This window comes from Oryx dammah, unplaced genomic scaffold, assembly GCF_014754425.2.
Source record: "Oryx dammah isolate SB20612 unplaced genomic scaffold, SCBI_Odam_1.1 HiC_scaffold_29, whole genome shotgun sequence".
NCBI lineage: Eukaryota > Metazoa > Chordata > Mammalia > Artiodactyla > Bovidae > Oryx > Oryx dammah.
In genome coordinates this window covers 74,684,371-74,705,725 of record NW_024070213.1, presented here as the reverse complement: position 1 = coordinate 74,705,725, position 21,355 = coordinate 74,684,371, and the positions used below count along the sequence as shown (strand labels likewise).

The following is a 21,355-nucleotide window of genomic DNA, read 5'->3' as shown; positions in this document are numbered from 1 at the left end:
GGATAAGGAGGCACAAATAACAGGCAAGATGATGTTTTAAAATAGTCTGATTTAGGGAAGGCATCTCTGAAAAGGTAGTGTTTGAGTAGAGACCTGAGTAAAATGAGGGTGTGAGTCCTACATATATCTCAGTAAAAGAGTTTCTAACAGTGAGACAGCAATGCAAAAGCTGTGAGCGGAGGAGGAGTTCTTGTGTTGGGAGATCAGCAAGGAGATAAGAATGTCTGGGGTAAAATAAGAGGAAGAGTAGTAGAAGATGGTAGCTGCGGTGGAACAGATGGGGATGGAGGAGGGGAGGAAGGATGCTATTAGGGAGACCAAGAAGGAACTCTAGATGGTTTTTATTTTTATTATTATTTTTTTCCTCACAATTTTTGGCAGTATAATTGAAAAACAGCACTGCATAAGTCTAAGGTGTGCAACATAATAATTTGACTTACATACATCATGAAATGCTTGCCATAAGTTTAGTGAACACCCATCATTTCATACAGGTACAAAGTGAAAGAAATAGGGAAAAAATGTCTTCCTTGCAATGAGAACTAAGATTTACTCTCTTAACTTTTGCATATAACATACAATACTGTTAATTATATTTACTATGTTGTATATTACACCCCTATATTATTTTATAATTGGAAGTTTGTACCTTTTGACTACCTTTATTGAATTTCCCCTCCCCCCGCCCTCACCTCTGGTAACCATAAACTCAATCTCTTTTTTCATGAGTTTATTTGTTTTTAAAGTGTAGTTGACCAACAACACTATGACAGTTTCTGGTACACAGCATAGTGAAAATCGCTCTGTTGTGTCTGACTCTTTGCGACGCCATGGACTGTAGCCTGCCAGGCTCCTCTGTCCATGAAATTCTCCAGGCCAGAATACTGGAATGGATAGCCGTTCCCGTCTCCAGGGGATCTTCCAAACCCAGGAATCAAACCCAAATGTCTCTGGCATTGCAGGAGAATTGAGGACTGGGCCCTCCAGTATAGAGAGGTCAGGAAGATGAAGAGAAGTGAGCAAAGGAGCCTTGAAAAGGAGAGGTGGTGAATGAGATACAAAACTAAGAAGGTGTGGCATCATGGAAGCCTGGTAAGGAAAGAACATCAGGGAGGAGGAACGAATCACCTGTGCCAAAGTCTGCTCATAGGTCAAGGAAGATGGAGATTGAGAACTGACCACTTGGTACAGCAATCCTGGCTTAATGTAGCAAGAGACAATATAGAAATAAAGGAGGTAGAATAGAGGAATGGAAAACAGTAAACATGGACAGTTCTTTTTAGAAGTTTGTTTGAAAGGAGCATAATGAAAAGGGGTGATAGCTGGACAAGGAGATCTTTCAGTTTGACTTGTTTAGCACATTCGAAGACAAATTCAGTTCAGTCCGACTCTTTGCAACCCCATGAATTGCGAGAGGCATCAGAGGGCAGACACACAAATCATAATCACAGAAAACTAGTCAATCTAATCACACAGACCACAGCCTTGTCTAATTCAATAAAACTAACCCATGCCGTGTGGGGCCACCCAAGACGGACGGGTCATGGTGGAGAGGTCTGACAGAACGTGGTCCACTGGAGAAGGGAATGGCAAACCACTTCACTTTTCTTGCCTTGAGAACCCCATGAAGACAAATTAGAAAGACACAAAAGAGAGAGTGAGCTAATGATGCAGAAACGAGAAAGAGAATTATGCAACAATTACCTCCCATCGATGTACCATAATATATTTATCCTTTTGCACCAATGTTCATTTAAGTTGCTTCTGATTTTTTACTATAATACTGCAAAGAGGGCTTTGCCAGTGGCTCAGCAGTAAAGTATCTGCCTGCAATGCAGGAGTTCCAAGAGACACGGGTTCAATCCCTGGGTTGCAAGGATCCCCTGAAGCAGAAAATGGAAACCCATTCCAGTATTCTTGCCTGGAAAATCCCACAGACAGAGGAGCCTGGAGGGCCCTACTCCATGGGGTTGCAAAGAGTTAAACACAACTGAGGGCACACACACATACTGCAAAGAAAATCTTTGTGTCTGTTTCTTTTTTATTCATGGAAATCATTTCCTTAAGATAAATATGCACGGAGGGAATTACTGGATCAAAGATCATGAGCATTTTTAAGAACCTTGATGGTGCCCCATTGCTTTAAAAAATCAATGTCCTGTTCTACTCATAATGTATAAATGGTTAAGATTTATTTCAATCTTTCTTGCATTATCTTGTGGCCATAGCTTATGGAATCCCCATACTGTTTCAACCGCATTTTTTCTGTTAGCTTCTTAAAGACAGATCATACCTTAAAATTATCTTCATTCCCTCCTATTTTTTAAGCCATATATTTCACTTATAATCTAAAAACAATCTTTTATCTGATATCCTTCTGCATAAAGGTGAGCATATGGTATAATGGGAAAAAATAATCAGTTATGGAATCAGATCAACCTATATTTGAACACCACATTCATTACTTGGGTTTTTTTAATCACTTTAATTTCCCTATCAATTAAAAGATTAATAACAATACCTGCTCTCTAAGTCCTGGTGAGAGCTGAAAAGAGATATCTATAAAGTCCTTCGTACAAGTAGGAAATTTTACAGAAAACAATGGAACTTTTAGAAGAACTTTCTCGTGAAAATACCTTGTGAACATATATATTTTTTAAGGGCAGAAAAAAAAATAAAAACCTTCATATAGCTTGTCTATAGTCCATAGCGTTCTCATATTATAGTTTTGCTAATGGTCATGAAAAAAAAAATCCCTATGCATTTCAGTTCTTATAAACTGTCGAAACAGAAAGCACCTGAGTTATCTCTTGGGAATGTACAGGCTGCTACAGTAGGCCTGGGATCTGCAACGTCTCGAAATAGCGCCAGGCAGTTACCTCCAGGTGACTAAATGGGGCTTCCTCTCAGTACACCAGGTTAGAAAGCTTTCTGATTAGTTCGGCTCTCCGAGGTAAGGAAATAACACAAAGAAGAGTACAAATGGAAACCGAACTTTACACAGCATCCAGCCAATTTCCAAACAGGTAAGATAATCTTTCGTGACACTAACAGTGCTAGATTAAGAGGTTGAATATTGAGATTTCTGTCTGTAGCTGTTGTTGTGCAGGCATATGAGTGAGTCAGCAGAGAATCTTTGTGATACCTAGGGAAATAGCTTTAGCCTCAAAATTTGAAATTAAAAAAAATCCTATGCAATTATTCAATATCTCTGAACAGTAAAAACCTTACCATCATTACAAGAAGTTTCTTATAAAAAATTTGTATCCAGACCAACAAGGTCCTACTATATAGTACAGGGAACTCTGCTCAATGTTATGTGGCAGCCTGGATGGGAGGTGAATTTCAGGGAGAATGGATACATGTGTGTATATGGCTGAGTCCCTTTGCTGTCCACCTGAAACTCTCACAACGTTGTTAAATGGCTATACTCCAATATCAAATAAAAAGTTTAAAAAATTATTAAGCTAAAGGCCTTTCCCCCAGTTTTAGAAAATATTCTATGGGAAATACATATTTTATTTATATGCAGTGATATAAAAAATAAAGATGTGTGTTTCCCCCCAAATATTGTGTCTATCATAAAAAGAATGGAATTACAAATACATCCGCTTGGAAAATTTTCATAAAAGGTATTTCCTTGGTTTTGCTTGGTGTAATTCCCACACTGACACTGGGGGAAAAGATGACCCCTTGCATTTATGATAACTAGAAAAGGAAAGGCGAGCTTACAGTGGGTTTAGTCACTAAATCTAGACAGTTTATCATACTGCATCCTGGGGACCCTGCCTTTGTGTGCAGACTTCATGAAAAGACTAGTCAGTATCTTCCATTGTAATCGGATGTGGGGGACCAATAAACGACAGTTGGTGACAGGAGATATCCTCTGTCTAATTCCCAACCGGGACCTCAGCTTTGTTGTTTTCTACCAATAAACCAAGAACCTTATTATGAAACCTGGGCAGTCCTCATAAGAATTAGAGCTCTCATTAAAAATTATGTATGAATTCATTAGCTAATCTGTACAGAAAGTGCTATCCTCAGGTGAAAAGACTCACAAAATATTTAGTTCACTTAAGTTTAGTTCAGTTCCCATTGTATTCTAAGCATTGTACAAAGTTCTGGGTGTACAAGGATTAAAAATAAGAATTTAGGTTGAATGTTTAAAGATAATAGAGTGATTTTGGCGTTGGTACAAAGTTATGGATTATTCTGATTTTATCTGTGGTCTGTGATGATGACTAACAATGTCAGAAAACAGTACATCTGGTGTTTCCATCCATCTTAATCATAAAATTGGATTAACTTCCTGTCTGATTCAATGTTGCAGAAAACAATCATCAAGACGCCCCAAATATATCATTTGATTCAAGAAATCAACTTTTATTTGCCACAAAATATAGGGCTGTCAAATTTTTTTAAAGTATGTTTCTCGTGTGAAACATGAGGACATTACAATGCCAAACGATGGTTTGGCAATCATTTCAAAGAAGGATTTAGGGTTTAGCAGCAAGATTTTAGACTAAAGAGAAATAAAAGTTTTTAGTGATTTTCTTTTAATGTATTTTAACACAAGGAGGATAACATGTTTAAATCTGCCACTTAATAGAAATTAAAGCTTTAAAGGAGACATGGCTTCTTAATTCTGCACACCAAAATATCTTTCCCTACAGCTTCCACAGTCCTAAATTTATATTTTAAATTGCTGGCATGAATTATCCAGTTGATAATTGATGCTAGATTGTGTTGTATGAAATATAGAAATCAGCCATTTCTATATTTAGCTGTAACAAGGAGGAATAAGATATATATAGTTTCCTTTGTTTTTCTGAACAATCCATGTACTTCTATCCAGCAATTTAATAATTAGTTCAGAGATATAGCAATCCTAATAAATATCATGACCCCAATTATGCTTAAAGGAAAAAATAAAGAATATCACTAAGAAGATTGAGAAGTAATAACAGGATAAAATTGGCACAGTCATGCTGTGCATTAAAGTTATGCTGCAGACAACATCACTCAGAACCTTTATTTTCCAGAAATGAGATGATTCTCAGCATTCTAATCACCAAAATCACGCATTGTGGGAAATTATATGCTTATTATTTTGCCATCTCCTTCTACAGATGAAAAAAACCCACAAGAACATTGACTAAAACTTATTCCACCTTCTCTCTTTATTCATTTTTAGTTATGCAGAAAATTGTTACTTCCCACTGTGTCAGAAAAATCAAGATTCCCGAGAATAAAATTTTTGAAAGGACACTAAATCACAGAGTTTTAATTTGCATCCCAGAACACATGCCAATAAACCTCGTTTTATTTTACCATACTTCTTGAGAAATTAGATGGTTCACCAGAAGAGTGAAAAACAGAATCCTATTACAGTCACTGAAGTGAAACATAAACTACTTCATGGAGGGAATGGAAATGAAAGGAAATTTATAACATCCTTCCAGGAATGTTAGACCACAAACCACTCTGTTGTTCAGACTGATATTTCAGAGCCTGTGTGGTCCTCCCTGCCACTCACAGCTCAACATTTCACATGTGAAAAAGTCAAAAGTCCCCAAAGAATATATTCCTGTTGATTGCACATAAGCCCATAAAAATAAAAGGGGACAATCTCCCTATTTAACCCACAGATGGATAAAGCATCTGGGGTCTATAATGATTGATAGTTTCTTCATTTTTAAGGTAGTATTTATATGCTTGATGGTTTGGGAAGCATCACTTCCTGACTGGGAAGCAAAGTGCTTGAGGAGTTAAAGGATTATTACTTTGCCCTGGAATGTCTATTTCCAAGCATCCCTAAATGCCACTTAGAAATCAGCCTGATCACAATTCTTACTGCATTCGGTGGTCAGATGTCTCCTCCGTCTTTTCAGAAAAGCTGCGTGAATGGAGCTGTCGTGGCTGTGATGATTAAAGTTCATCCTGACGGGGCTGAATGTAGAAACCTGAATTAGTCTGACCTCATTTTTCAGGCAACATTCGTCTGAGCATTGGGCTTTTGTCTGTAGAGTTTCTGCCTGGCCTTGATTCTAGCCATTTTCCATTCAAGCTTTTGGTTACTGTGCCTGCCTGCAGCATAAGAGATGCTAAAGGACAGGGCGGGGAAGTAACAACAGAGGGGAGATTGAAAGACAACACAGGAATAAGAACAATGGAGAAGAAATAATAGTCAGTACAAGGTAGAAAACATAATCAGGGGAGTTGAATATGGAAACTTCTGTTGACTGGAGCTAATAATAATGAGATTGAAAATTCTGTTAAAAGCAAGTAACTTGCTATTATATTTGTTTACTGTACTCAGAGTAATATCTATTTGTGGGTAAATTGTGATTTTCCTCCTGTCTCCAAAGAACTTTGTGTTAAAACTGTATTTTCTTCTATCTTACCCATAGATGTGTCTATGACTTTTATTAAAATATTTTTCTAAGTGTAAATGGACACCAAGTCACAAAGTATAAGAATGATAGTATCATAAAAGTATATGAAGTGTTATTTTGTAATTTTTGGAAGCCTCATCTCCTCCATTGACTTGGAAAAGTCAAGACCTTCACCATTTCATGATTTTTTAAAATAGCTCATTGTAAAGATGTGGGCTTACTCCAAATTAAATAGAATTTAAAGTTTTAAGAACAATGTATTAAAATTCTCAACTTTATTGCTAAATTATAGGAGGCTCTTTTTTTCTTTTGGCCACAAGGAATATGAAATGAAGGATCTTAGTTCCCTAAAGAGTAATTAAACCTGCGCCCCCTTCAGTGAAAGCTCAGAGTTTTAACCACTGGGCCATCAGGGAAATCCCAATAGAAGAGTCTTTAAAGGCAAAAGAAAAGTTTTTTTTACAAGAATGTTATTAGAGGATGTGAAAGGGAACACTAATTAAGAGGTAATATTAAAATAAAAAAGGGAGATTAATGAAATGAAGAAACAATTGGTTGTAAAAAGCTTTTCAAATGAGTAGGATAAGGATTCCAATCTAAATCACTAGATTCGATTGTTTCAATATTAATATTTAATTTGTAGTAGTAGAGAGAGAAACAAGAAAAGGATCATGAATATGTATTTGATTCAGTAGCTATAAGGAGTCTTTTATACAATTTGGATCTGAGTTGATGGTTCACACAACCATGGTTAGAAAGAGTGGAGTAGGAAGCGAATGGAAGTAGAGATTCTGAAATCAAAGAACCCTTCTCAAAATGTGCTATTTTACCCTTAAACCTCATGCATGTATTCTTCCAAAATTATGTCACTTTAGCAAAACCAAGTTGTTTGACCATTGCTTTTTCCTCTGACCTAGATTTCCTAATTGACTTTTGGCCAAAGTCCTTTGATTGTTAAATCAGTAAATGTAAGCACTGGAAATCCAATCAGGCCACTTCTTAGTATATTAATATTATTACTGTTCCAGGAAATAAGTATAAGACCTTCATTTAGTCAGCAGATTTGCTCCTCACCCATGTGCTGAGTATCCAGAGAAGTAGATCACTTCATTGTTTTTAACATTGATGTACAGTCAATCCATATTTTTAAGCAAAGTTTATGGAGCACTTTTTATCTATCAGTTCTAGCTGTTTTATGTTTGATAACAGGTGATCTTCAAAAGCCCTGTGAAAAGTATGCCGTTCACATTCGATTTGACAGATGAGGAAACTGAGGCTCAGAGAGAGTTAGTAATTTGACCAAGGTCATTCAGCCCAGGATATATCAAAGTCTGTCTTACTAACCATGCTCTTAACTATTATATTATACTGTAGCAAAGTTTTCTTATTTGGTGTTTGCTTACCTGTGTGCAACTTCCAAACTCATAATTATTTTAAGTCATATTCATTCTCTCTATCTATTAGAAAACTGAGTACTCCAGAGCTTTTAAATATGTGATAACATAATTTGAGAAGCTCTTGAATATATCTCCCTGGCCCACAAGGTCTTTCCTTTCTAAATAAGGGAGAATGGCTTTGAAACATGTATACTATCATGTAAGAAACGAAGTGCCAGTCTATGTTCGATACAGTATACAGGATGCTTGGGGCTGGTGCATGGGGATGATCCAGAGAGATGATATGAGGTGGGAGGGGGATTCAGGATTGGGAGCTCGTATACACCCGTGGTGGATTCATGTCAATGTATGGCAAAACCAATACAGTATTGTAAAGTAAAATAAAGTAAAAATAAAATTAAAATAAATAAATAAATAATAAAGACAATCAGCACTTTCAAAAAAAAAAAGAATTTAGATACATTTTCTCACTCTCTACCAATTTTCATTTAGCTCCTTCATGAATTGTTTTAACTGATTAGCTAATCAGTTATTTTAGCAGCCCATAGAAGGAAATGGCAACCCACTCCAGTGTTCTTATGGAGAATCTCAGGGATGGCGGAGGCTGGTGGGCTGCTGTCTATGGGATCACACAGAGTTGGACACGACTGAAGTGACTTAGCAGCAGCAGCAGCAGCAGCAGCAGCTCTAACAGAGTCTAGGATATGAGAAACTCATGAATCTGACATTGTAATTGTTTTCAAAATCTCACAAAACATTACTCTGCCTAAAAGTAGTATTGGCATGTCATGTGTTAAAAGAGGTAGCTCATCACAGTGTAGAGATCTTAAAAAGAAAGATTAAGTCACATGATGCATGATTGCTGTAGTATAAAGGTCAAAATTCTTACCACCTGAAGGAAAAGATTTTTCCATCTATTTACCATCTTGTCTTCTTTGTTCTCAGAAAAAACTGGCCTTGGTGTTCTGCCCGTTTTTTCAGTATCCAATCACATCTTCACACCCCACCTTCCCTACCAAAGTCTCAATATACATTCACAACACACTAACTTTAGTTTATGAGTATCAAATTGTACTAACCCTTAAAAACTCTTTAAGGGACCCTTTAGGATGGAAGAGGGCTTCCCTGATGGCTCAGCAGTAAAGAATCTTCCTGCATTTCAGGAAATGCAAGAGACTCAGGTTCTATCCCTGAGTTGGGAAGATCCCTTGGAGGTGAAAATGGCAACCCACTCCAGTATTCTTGCCTGAAGACCCCATGGACAGAGGAGCCTGGTGGGCTATAGTCCAAAAGATTGCAAACAGTTGGACATGACTGAGCAACTGAACACGCATACCTAGGACAAAAGAAAGTCTGTGGGATTGTACCCCAGGCACCCATATATCTACACAATGATCCAGCACTTTCAAATAAGTTCCAGTGAGGATTCACTTGGCCTCCCAATGGACCATGGACCACATTTTGAGATTCATTACTTGAAGGTCACCAATTAATTCTCATCGACAAATCCAAGAACCTTTCCTTGGTCTGCATTTTTCTTAACCTTCAGCAGCATCCAGCAGTATTGACAAACCTCTTTCACAAACTGCTCTTGACTCCACAGCACCATATGCTTGATTGTCCTTGAACCCTGCCACCCCTGTAAATATCCATGCTGAAATCAAGGCCAACTAACAAAAATAGTTGTTGAGACTTTTTGCCTTTTGTGGGTATGGGCAATGGGGTACAATGTAATGTATAGCTTTGTTGCACCATGTATTAGTGTTTGAGGGGGACAAGAAATAGCATCTCCCTTCTCCTGCCTGAGGAAGACAGAGGAAACAGACCTGTGAAGATAAAAAATGTAACTTTATTGCTGATGGAGCTGCTGGACTGTGACTTAGGAGCATGACAGTATACTTCTGTGTCTGCCTCTCCTTCTCTAGCAAACTCACCCACCAGTCACAAGAGTACTGGGCAACTGGGGCCTCTGGAAGGCACAGAGCCTTCCCAACTTCCTTTACTATTTGCAAAGAGCGTACCAGATTGTATTGTCTTTATAGGTAAGCAGACGCCTAAAGGAAGTACAGAGCTACATACGCCCCAGTGTCTCATTCCAAGTGCACCAATTACATATCACTTACCCTCCCCTGGGGAGATTGAGGAGGGGAGGAACCAGGAATATTACTATATTTGAGATGTCTCCATACAGAATAAAACATCAGGGTTGGGGAATAGTGTTTCCTCCTAACATTATGGGAAGAGATAAGGCATAGAGACTGGCAATTATAGCATCACATTAAAATGGATACATATTTGTATGATTATATACTAGATATATAATATATATTAGATTATATATTATATATGCACATAACCAGTCCATTCTAAAGCAGACCAACCCTGGGATTTCTTTGGAAGGCATGATGCTAAAACTGAAACTCCAGTACTTTGGCCACCTCAAGCAAAGAGTTGACTCTTTGGAAAAGACTTTGATGCTGGGAGGGATTGGGGCAGGAGAAGAAGGGGACGACAAGAGGATGAGATGGCTGAATGGCATCACTGACTCGATGGACGCGAGTCTGAGTGAACTCCAGGAGATGGTGATGGACAGGGAGGCCTGGCGTGCTGTGATTCATGAGGTCGCAAAGAGTCAGACACGACTGAGCGACTGAACTGAACTGAACTGATATATATAGTATATGTGCACATTACATTATATCACCTACGTATTAGAAAAAAGCTAACACTAAAACACCACAAGCTTTATTTCAGGGTGATGGAATAAACTATTATGAATAATATTTATTTCTTTTTCCTAATTCTTTGAAGTTTCTAAATCTCCTATCATGAGCATATTTAGTCTTTAAAATTAGAAAGATAAAATTTAAAACTCTTCAAATTAGTCACAAGAAATATACACACTGATTAAGTGCTGTTTACAAACAGTATAACATACAACTCAGGAAGCTGATATTGATTTTGTGCGTTAGAAACAAGTTTCAAAGAACTGGTTAGATGAAATAAATTGACTTTTTCCCCCTGCTAAATGGTGCAGTAGTCAGTGTGTGTGCACATGTGTATGTGTGTGAGTGTGCATGTGTGCACTCAGTTGTGAAGATCAAAGCCCACCAGGCTCCGCTCTCCATGGGATTCTTCAGGCAAGAATACTGGAGTGGGTTGCCATTTCCTACTCCAGGGGATCTTCCCGATCCAGGGATCGATTCTGTGTCTCTAATGTCTCCTGTTTTGGCAGGTGGGTTCTTTACCACTAGCACCACCTGGGAAGCCCCAACATTGAAGCCCCACCCAATTACAGTTTTTGAACTTTGAACAATGTGACGATTAGCTGAACCGACCCCAACGTTCAGTTGTAAATCCAAATGTAACTTTACAGTCGGCCCTCCATATCTGAGGTTCTGCATCCTTGGATTCAACCAACCCTTGCTTTGTGTAGTGCTGGGGTGCATATCCAGCGAAAGAAATAAGTGTATAAGTGGACCCACAACTTTCAAACGAGTGCTACTCATGGGTCAAGCATAGTAACTACACAATGTTGAATGTGATGAGTTACATATTCCTTCACTTAACAAAGATTTATTAAACACCTACCAAGTGCCAGACACTATTCCAGGTCCTGGGGATATAACAGAGAACCAAAAAGGCACGTTTCCACAAGGGCGGCACTCACATTTTAGTGAATGCATGCATACTAGGTTGCTTCAGTCATGTCCGACTCTGCAACTTTGTGGACTGTACCCCGCCAAGCTCCTCTGTTCATGGGATTCTCCAGGCAAGATTACTGGAGTTGGTTGCCATGGCCTCCTCCAGGCGCATTTTGGTGAAGGGAGGTATATAATAAGCAAACAAACAAAAAAAGAAGCAAGAAACTATAAGATAGTGAGGAATGCTATCCGGAAAATAAAGCAGGGTGATGTGATAGGGATTGGCCAGGCTAGGACAACCCATCTGAGGAGACGACACTTAAACTGAGAGCAGAAAGATCAGAAGGACCCACCATATAGTGATGTTGAATGACTACCCAGTGGGCAGGCAGATGCCACGCCCATGGTGTGGGAATGAGCACAGCTTCTTTGAGGAGCTGGAAAAAGGGTGGAGTGACTTGAGGGAGAGATATGAGATAAAATGTAGAAGGAACAGGAGCCAAATAAAGTAAAGCCTGGTAACCATGTAATTGAATTTAATTCTAAATGTAATAGAAAGTCATTGGAGGATGTTAAAAGAGAAAGGAAGCTGAACTCTTTGGGAAAAAATAGATTTAAAAATGGATAGAGAAGATTAGGAAACTATAAACGAAAGTTTTGTGCCATTTCCTGTCTGAAACAGTTAAGAGAGAACGTATCTTATCTGAAACATCGCAAAGAATACACTGACAGAACTCAGAAGATAAATGAAGATAATAATAAAACATACTTTACAGAATCAAAATCACACTAGAAACCAAATAATTAGATTAAATTCTATTGAAAACACAAAACACAGAGTAGACCTGAGAAATTTTTGATGAACTAAAGATAAAGAAGTGGTAAGAGAAAACAAGTACCTACAGTGGTTAAGAAGAAAGAATATAAAACTGTGTAACTAGTATTCTTAAAGATGAACCAAAAAATGTTTAGAAGAAAGACCATTCAGATGTGTAATAGGAAGAAATACTTCTGAAACAAGACATCTGGGATGTGTAGACATCAAGAGCATGCTGCTGCTGCTGCTGCTAAGTTGCTTCAGTCGTGTCCGACTCTGCACGACCCCAGAGATGGCAGCCCGCCAGACTCCCCCGTCCCTGGGATTCTTAAGGCAAGAGCACTGGAGTGGGTTGTCATTTCCTTCTCCAATGCATGAGAGTGAAAAGTGAAAGTGAAGTCGCTCAGTCGTGTCCAACTTCACGACCCCATGGACTGCAGCCCACCAGGCTCCTCCACCCATGGGATTTTCCAGGCAAGAGTACTGGAGTGGGGTGCCATCGCCTTCTCCGCATCAAGAGCATATTACGTTGCAAAAACTATCAAATCAAGGAAGCATCCTGGTGAAACTTTTTAACTTTAAAAAATAAAGACTACTATGAGATTGCACGCAGAAAAGCAAGTTATCTACAAGACAGGCTGGCCTCAGGCCAGAGCATTTTTCACAGCAATTTTCAATGCCAAGAGGCATTGGAATAACAGCAGCAGAGTTCAAAGGCAAAAAATAAAAATGAGGATTGAATCAAGAAGTTAATATTCAACCAAGTTGTAATTTATTGTTAAAGGCACCATAACTACATTTTCAAACACATAACATGGGAGGAAACGTAGCGCTTATGAAGCCTGCCGTAAAGAACCTACTTGATAATGAAATATGGCTAAATAAGAAATACATCAAAATAAAGAATTCAGGAATGGTATGCCCTTCTAAAAAAGAGCTGATCATGATCTTGACTATGAATATGTAACTAACACTATAGAACCTTAAAATTATTAATTACAGAATATATTCATTAGTGTAAATAATGCTAACACAATGCCAATATTTTAGTGACTTAATGCAATAAAAGTTTGTTTCTAACTCATGTCGCTGTTTAACAAGTGTTGAATGGGACCTCTGCTCCATGCAGTGATCAGGTCCTGTGCGTCTTCTTTTGTATGGCTCCATCATTTTACTACAGTCTTCAGAATCATGCTGGACCCATACAGCTTATAAACAGAGGGAAGAGAGCGGGTAGAGAAGACTGCCTCAGACTGAAAATGTCACTTCACTTTAATTTACATTAATTGGTGAGCACTATTACATGGCTCCACCAAGATATAAATAGGTTTAGTGAGTAGTCTCTATTACATAAAAACATAAATATCATCAAATATAACAATATAAAAATAATAATGTAATTATAAAAACTGGAAAATGATCATGATAATTGATGGGAAGAGATGTACATTTCCTCACTTTTCATAGCAGCAATTAATAAATATTTTCTGAAGTTTTTAAATCAATAAATATTTAAATATATTATCATGCAATATGTATATTATGAACATAGGCACATGAAGAAAAAAATTTAGAATGACCAAAAAAAAAAATACCAGTTAACAAAAGATAGAAAACTAAGGAGGTATAAAACAAATTTTAAAAGATAGCATAACATAAAATACATTTAGATCTATTAAAATAATAAAAGTCAAAGGGATCAGCTAAACTATAGTAAGAAATTATTAGGTGAAACTCAAAATATGATATTTAATGACAATATATATTGTAAATACAGAAATATATCTAGGATATATTTAATAAGTTAAATATATATTAAGTAGAATAAAGCAAGCTATGGACAATATGTGTAGTTTAATCATATTTGTATTTAATAATAATAAACATGGTATATAATAAATATACATTGTTTTACATTCTATATGCATAGAAAATATTTGCAAGAGTACACAAGAAATAGCAATGTTGTGTCTGAGGATTGGAATGAAAAGTTAGGAGAAGCTAATGGAAGCATGCTTCCATTTTTTACTCTATATCTTTCTGTAACTTAAAGTTTTTGTAAGATGAATTTTTATTATTAAAATTTAAACGAAAATAACCAAAGTTCAACATAGAATATTGTCAGAGAACTGAAAGATGCAAGCAAAGGGAAGGGAAAGAGAGGTCATGGAAATCTGACAGCATTATATTTTATTAAATATAGAAATAGAAGTAAATTTGGTTGTGGATGAGGAGAGGGAAAACGTTAAGTTCAGTTTGAGTAATGTAGTGTTTGAGGTATAAATGGAACAATCAGGTGGAAGGCTGCAGGTGTAGGACTCTAAGAAAGGTGGGAGCATGAAATATGGAAATAAAAATGATTAGTATGTAAGTGACAGTAGAGGACAGCACAGGGAGTTAAAAGAAGGGATTGAGTGATGGTATAAAATTCCTCCAATAGGTCAGGGTTTTCTTCTCTGTTCAGAGACAGAGAAACTTTTGCTTTTGTGCTTGGGAATCACTTGACATTCCAACTGCTGGCCATCAAGGGAAAACTCCTCGCCAAGAAGGAGCTTAGAGATCCTGGGTAGCAGCGAGCACACATTAAAGTTAGAAAGGGGTGAGTGGAGCCTTCCTGACAGGCTTGGTCCTAAAGGAAGCTGGGATCATTTGTGGCTGCTGGGAATTGGAACTGGACTTCTTTGAGGGCTCTGAGGGCATCTCTTTGGCCCTCCTCCCCCTACTAGGGTCACTAAGTGTGGTCCTGACTCTTACTGGGGGTGATCAGATGACAGACCAAGCTGCCTAATAGCTTCAAGAGGTGGCTAACATTTAGAAAACTGACCCCCCAGGCAAAAATAATTCAACTGTCCTTTAAATATAAGTAACTAAAAGCCAGCCACATACTTACAATTTAAACATAATGCTGGTACATAAATTCAGGTGTTACATTTTAATCAGTTTCCTCAAATTGATTTATATCTAAGACTCATAGGCATCAAATGCTTTAGTAGACTGTCTGGTGACCAAAGAAAGAAACTCATATTACACAGGGGTATTTTCTCTGTGGGAAGAAGTAGACCTGGGGGAGGGGTCATGGGTCCCAGATCAAAGGAACTGACTCAGGAATCTCTTTGCAAGGCGGAAGCCCAATAAATTTAAATACAAATAGAACTTGAAATCTGAATTTTTACCATGTTCAATTTTTTATATATTTAGATATTAGTAATATCAATAATAATACTCAGTTGTTTGGGATAATAACTATTTTCATCATTCATTACTGTGAAATGGCTTAGCATTTGTACTTGGAAAGAGCATTGTAATTTTATTTATTTATTTATTTATTTATTTTACTTTACAATTCTGTATTGGTTTTGGCATACATTGACATGAATCCACCACGGGTGTACATGCGTTCCCAAACATGAACCCCCCTCCCACTCCCCTCCCCACAACATCTCTCTGGGTCATCCCCGTGTACCAGCCCCAAGCGTGCCATATCCTGCATCGGACATGGACTGGCAATTCGATTCTTACATGATATTATACATGTTTCAATGCCATTCTCCCAAATCGTCTCACCCTCTCCCTCTTCCACTGAGTCCAAAAGTCCGCTATACACATCTGTGTCTTTTTTGCTGTCCTGCATACAGGGTCATCATTGCCATCTTTCTAAATTCCATATATATGTGTTAGTTAAACTTAAAATTTTCAGTCATTTGTATGTTAAATAATAGAAATGACCAAATGGGTTTAGAATAAGACTGAGATATATCTTGTACTGTTATATGGTAACTTTGAAGTTGTGACACTGTTATTGCCATGGAAATTTATATTCTGTCATAGCTGTTATGATCTAACATATTAGGATGAGAAAAAGCTGTGTGTTTCTAGCCTCTCTCCAGGAGGAAGAAGGTAACATATACTCTCTTATTATAGGAAGTCATATTTATTTTCCCTGAAATAAAATTTTCATTTTGTCTAGAACCCTTTCTTTTTCTCCAATTGTAATTGTATATAATGTCTGGCATGTAAGAGGCCTTCCAATACATTTTGTTGTTGTTGTTGGTACTGTATTTTAGCATTACTGTTTTATGGTGAATAGTCAGAAATACGTGCATGTGCTCTGAGATCAGTTCAGCTTTTCACAGGCAAGCAGAGAACTGAGGTAAATTATTCAAATTTTGATCCAATGAACCGGATGATTGGAGTTTTAACCAGTTACTTCAACTCACTTCTTCATTTTAGTTAGGGAAGTCTAAATTTTCTGTTTCAAAGGCACAGTTTTACCTTCTTGGAACGTTGCCATCTTGAGTGATTTTAAACCTTGAGTTCCCATTTCACATCCATTTGCCATTTCAATCTGAGAAACTTAGACTTTAATACTGTTTCCACAGTTACAAGCTTCAAGTTAATCATGGCCCTGGGAATTGAGCTCTCAAGTGTGTACACAACCCCCTTGGCTTGCAGTTCTCAGCATAGACTGTTGGCTCCAAGTCATGCCCATGGGAATCAAGGGCTGTGCCTGCTTGCTCACCCTGCCTGACAAACACTGCTGGTGAGCCAGAAGTCGGGGGCTCCTCATCAGTGTTTGCAGTAACAGAGGAATCCATCTCTGGGCTTTCCAGAGGAAGGGGAGTAAACAGTCTCCACTACAAGGTCCAATATCTATTGGCAGCTTCCACAGCTTTGCAGAGCTGAAAGTAAGCTGTTAGATAAAAGGAAGTCTCTGTTTCTCAGAGCTACCAGATGGATTTAGTTTTCCTAATCTTTTGGATTTTCCATAAAGCATGTTTTCATAAAATATGAAGTGTGCTTAAAAGTATTGGGTTTTCTCATTACTGCATTTCCATATCCTACCCATCCTTCAGTTTTACTTTCTGCATCAAAGTGTATGTATTCAGTCCCTCAGTCATGTCCGACTCTTTGTGACCCCATGGACTGTAGCCTGCCAGGCTTCTCTGTCCATAGCATTCTCCAGGCAAGAATACTGTAGTGGGTTGCCATTTCCTCCTCCAGGGGATCTTTCCCACCCAGGGATCAAACCTGCATCTCTTGTGTCTCCTGCATTGGCAGGCGGATTCTTTACTACTGTGCCACCCAGGAAGCCACTGCATCAGAGTGTATTTTTGTATATAGGGAACATTTTTAAACCATAGGAAAACACAGAGAATAACATAACAAACAACTGTGAATCATTAAATGGCTTTCGTTTGATTTTTTTTTAAGTGTTGCTGATGGCATTAATGTAGCTTTCCTACATACTCCCAGCAAAATTTTCCTTTTCCCCTCCCCAGAAGCAAATTGTACCTTATAGTTGGGGTTTTGGATAGAGTTTTTCAATAGTTCTTCCCTTTTCTGGATTTCTGTTTTTTTTGCCAGGAGTCTTCCAGCTACCTAACATGACCAAGCCCTATGGCCCCTGCCCCTATGCAAGTGTTAAAAGACTCTAAGGTGCAAAAGTAGTATAGACTTCAGCTGGGTGTACATTTTGATTGGAAACCATTATACTTCTTCTGACCTCCCCCACTCCCTTTGATTTCTGTGTTTGTGTGTGTGTGCGTGCTCAGTTGTGTCTATTTGCAACCCCGTAGACTATAACCTGATGTGAAGAGCTGACTCATTTGAAAAGACTCTGATTCTGGGAAAGATTGAGGGCAGGAGGAGACAGGGACGACAGAGGATGAGATGGCTGGATGGCATCACTGACTCAACGGACATGGATTTGGGTGGACTCCGGGAGTTGATGATGGACAGGGAGGCCTGGTGTGCTACACTTCATGGGGTCACAAAATGTCGGACACGACTGAGCAGTTGAACTGAACTGAACTGAGACTATAACCCACCAGGCTCCTCTGTCCATGGAATTCTCTAGGCAAAAATACTAGAATGGGTTGCCATTTCCACCTGCAAGGATCTTACTGACCCAGAGATTGAATCCACGTCTCCTGCATCTGCTGCATTGGGCAGGCACGTTCTTTACCACTGCGCCACCTGTAGCAATGAGTATTTGGTCCAGTTTCCAATCACTTATTTTGTACCAACTTCATGTATCAAGTCTTTCCTGGTGGCTCAGATGGTAAAGCTTCTGCCTACAATGCAGGAGACCCGGGTTCAATCCCTGGGTTGGGAAGATCCTCTGGAGAAGGAAATGGTAACCCACTCCAGTACTCTTGCCTGGAAAACCCCATGGACGGAAGAGCCTGGTAGTCTACAGTACATGGGGTCGCAAAGAGTTGGACACAACTGAGCGACTTCACTTCACTACATGTATAGAGAAGTTACTATTTCCTAACAAAGCTATAAATTATTGAAGCAGTATTAATTCTTCTTCCACAGCAAACTGGGAGAAGGTCCTCTAAGAGTTCTTACACTCCAGTAGATTACACTTAAAGCCAATTGCTTAATCACAAAAGTATGTACATAGACCTGCACCTCATTTTATAGAACAGATGGTATTGCAGTCATCTAACAGTTACTGTTAATCTTCTATGGTCAAATTAGGGAATTAAGCATTATAAAATAAGAAATGCCTAAAGGTTTTGTTTCTCCACCTTGCAAAGCATCCATTTCAAGTGATTATGATGCATTTTTGAAAATACATAGTTAACTGAGTTTGAATGTAATAACAGCACCCATGGCTTAAATTAAGGATGTAGTATTAATTGCATACCTTGGTTTATATTTTAGGAATTTTTAAATACTTAGTTGTCTTTTTCCAAAGCTATTTGAAAATTAAGAGTGTGTGCCCAAGCAATTGAATAAGAATTATTTACCTTAGACTGAATTATCAGTTCCATTGATTTCTTTACCAGAGTTTAAAAACGCATCATTGCAGCTCATTCTTTTGCCTTGCACTGGCAGCAAATTGCACTATAGAGAAACTGCCAAGTCTGGTGTTATGGAACTTACTCAGAATCTTCCTCTCTGTGACTGTGTGTGAACACAAATTAAAGATGTCCTCTGGCTTGGATTACTGAAATGTACTTGGCTGCATGTTCCATTCTATCATCTGGACTTAAAGCAAAATAAATCAGTACACGTTTCGGTGAAATTCTTTGTGAATTGATCATTCATATGAATTCTTGATTATAACTAGACAAATCACATTATTATACAATGTACCACCTTCTTAACTAACACCATTTAAAATTTCATGTAAAACGTCCCTATAATTTTATCTCCATTAAAAATAAAATAAAGCACCATGACTGAGAATTTCTCAGAGTCACAGGAATTTCTGTAGTCAGTCATCCATCAGGAACTGAATGTTGAAAATCAAATATTTACTATGATTTGAATTTTTTATTTTCCAGACACTGCAAATGGATGTAAACAGGCTGAACATAACCTTGCTTCGGATATTTCGCCAAGGAGTAGCTGCAGCTTTAGGACTCTTACCCCAGCAAGTGCACATCAATCGCCTCATTGTAAGATACCTACGTTTCGCATTTCCGGAGTATAAGCTTTGATCTTTATTGCAGAGCTCAAGAATAATGAACAATAATAAAGAACACCCATGCTGTTGTTTTATGGCCCATGAGCCAAATCTGGCATAACACCTGTTTTTGTCCAAGACGTTTTATTGTAACAAACCATAGCCATTTGTTTACATACTGTCTAAGGCTTCTCTCATGCTACAATGGCAGAGTTGAGTAGTTGTAACAGATCGTCTGTCTAAATTGAAAGTTAAAATATCTGTTATCTGGTCCGTTACAGAAAATGTTTGTCAACTTTCTCATAGTTCAAGACTAGCTACCCTGGTAGGTAAAAATAGAAAGGCCCCGAATACCTGTCTCACCAACCTGACACTCCTCCCAAAATATTCTCCCTAAGAGAGAAATGTTTTGTATCAGGCAAGACTCTGTCTCCAGAGAGCATCTATTAAAATCCCTTCAGGTATAGGAGGATAAAGGTAGTGAACACAAAGCCAGAGGATTTTGAATAAAGAGTGAAGAACCATCCTGAAGGACAGCAGTCCAAGGAGAATGCAAAAATAGTCTTGAAAAGTCAAGAGAAAACTTGGATGGGTAATTGAAGTGGGACGAAGTAAGCCCAAGGGATCTTTTCTATTAGGCCCACTTTAGACCTATCAATCAGCCATATCCTTTCTTTTCCTCCTCTCCTCAGTATTAGGGACCTTGATATCAACCAACTACATGTTCCCATCTGTACTTGAAAGTGGGTGTGAGCAAAAGCAAAGAAAGGCAGGTTAAAATATTATGATTTCCTCTTTGTAAAAAGCATATTATCAAAGCTTCCTGTGAAAAGGGACTTTGGAATAATATTTTACAGTTTTAAAGTTGTTCTTAATTTCTGCTGCCTTAGAAACTCAAGCAAGGACTTCTTGTTCTCCTTGCCCTAAATTCTTAGGCTCCTGCTCAGGCCCAGTTTTATACTGCATCAATACCTGCATTTCCACATATGGAGAAGAATTTGCTTTTAATTTTGGTTTAGAATTATTATTTCTTTTCCTTTTTCCTGTGTGGCAGGTGAATTACTTTCATCTCCATAATAACTTTTATTCTGTGAGTCAGCTAATCTCTGGGACTAAATAAGATTTTTTTTTATTTGTTTTACTTCTGCCTACATTCATATCAATGTATGGCAAAACCAATACAGAATTGTAAAGTAAAATAAAAAATAAATAAATAAATAAAGATTTTTTTTAAAAACAAAGTTTTTAGCAATACCATAGAAGAAGAAATACAGCATTTCCCATTATCTTGAAAGAAGTTATTTATATCCAGAGTGTACCTTATTCAAGTGAGAAGTGAGGTATCATAGATGTCTTAGATCTAGATTTTATATATATATATGTACTTAGATATCTTAGATATGCTTTATGTTTGTAGATTTAAAGAGTATAATGGCTCTTTGAAAGGATAAAAGAGGGGTTTGCCACACCTAGAGAGAGATATGCATATCTTCAGAGAATGTTAGCAGCATTGATGCATGTCTGTTTCTAAGAGTAGTTTTTGTAATAGTTTGAGTTATGATGCCACCTGAGGAAGTGTAGTACAGTGATTAAGAGCAAGAGTTGTGGAGATAGACCCAGAATTCTATTTCATTTCCAGTTTGGCCGTGTCCCAGCTCAATGACCTAAGGCAGGTTACTTAG

General features: G+C 37.9%; 1 protein-coding gene across 1 annotated transcript in view; it reads left to right on the top strand.

Moving 5' to 3' along the window:
* Window positions 1-21,355, top strand: part of PTPRR (protein tyrosine phosphatase receptor type R) — a 273,565-nt gene that overhangs the window by 125,975 nt on the left and 126,235 nt on the right. Inside the window, exon 3 of the mRNA XM_040233466.1 lies at window positions 19,552-19,665. Within this exon, the coding sequence (XP_040089400.1) occupies window positions 19,552-19,665 (114 nt within the window). The remainder of the gene's footprint in view (window positions 1-19,551; window positions 19,666-21,355) is intronic.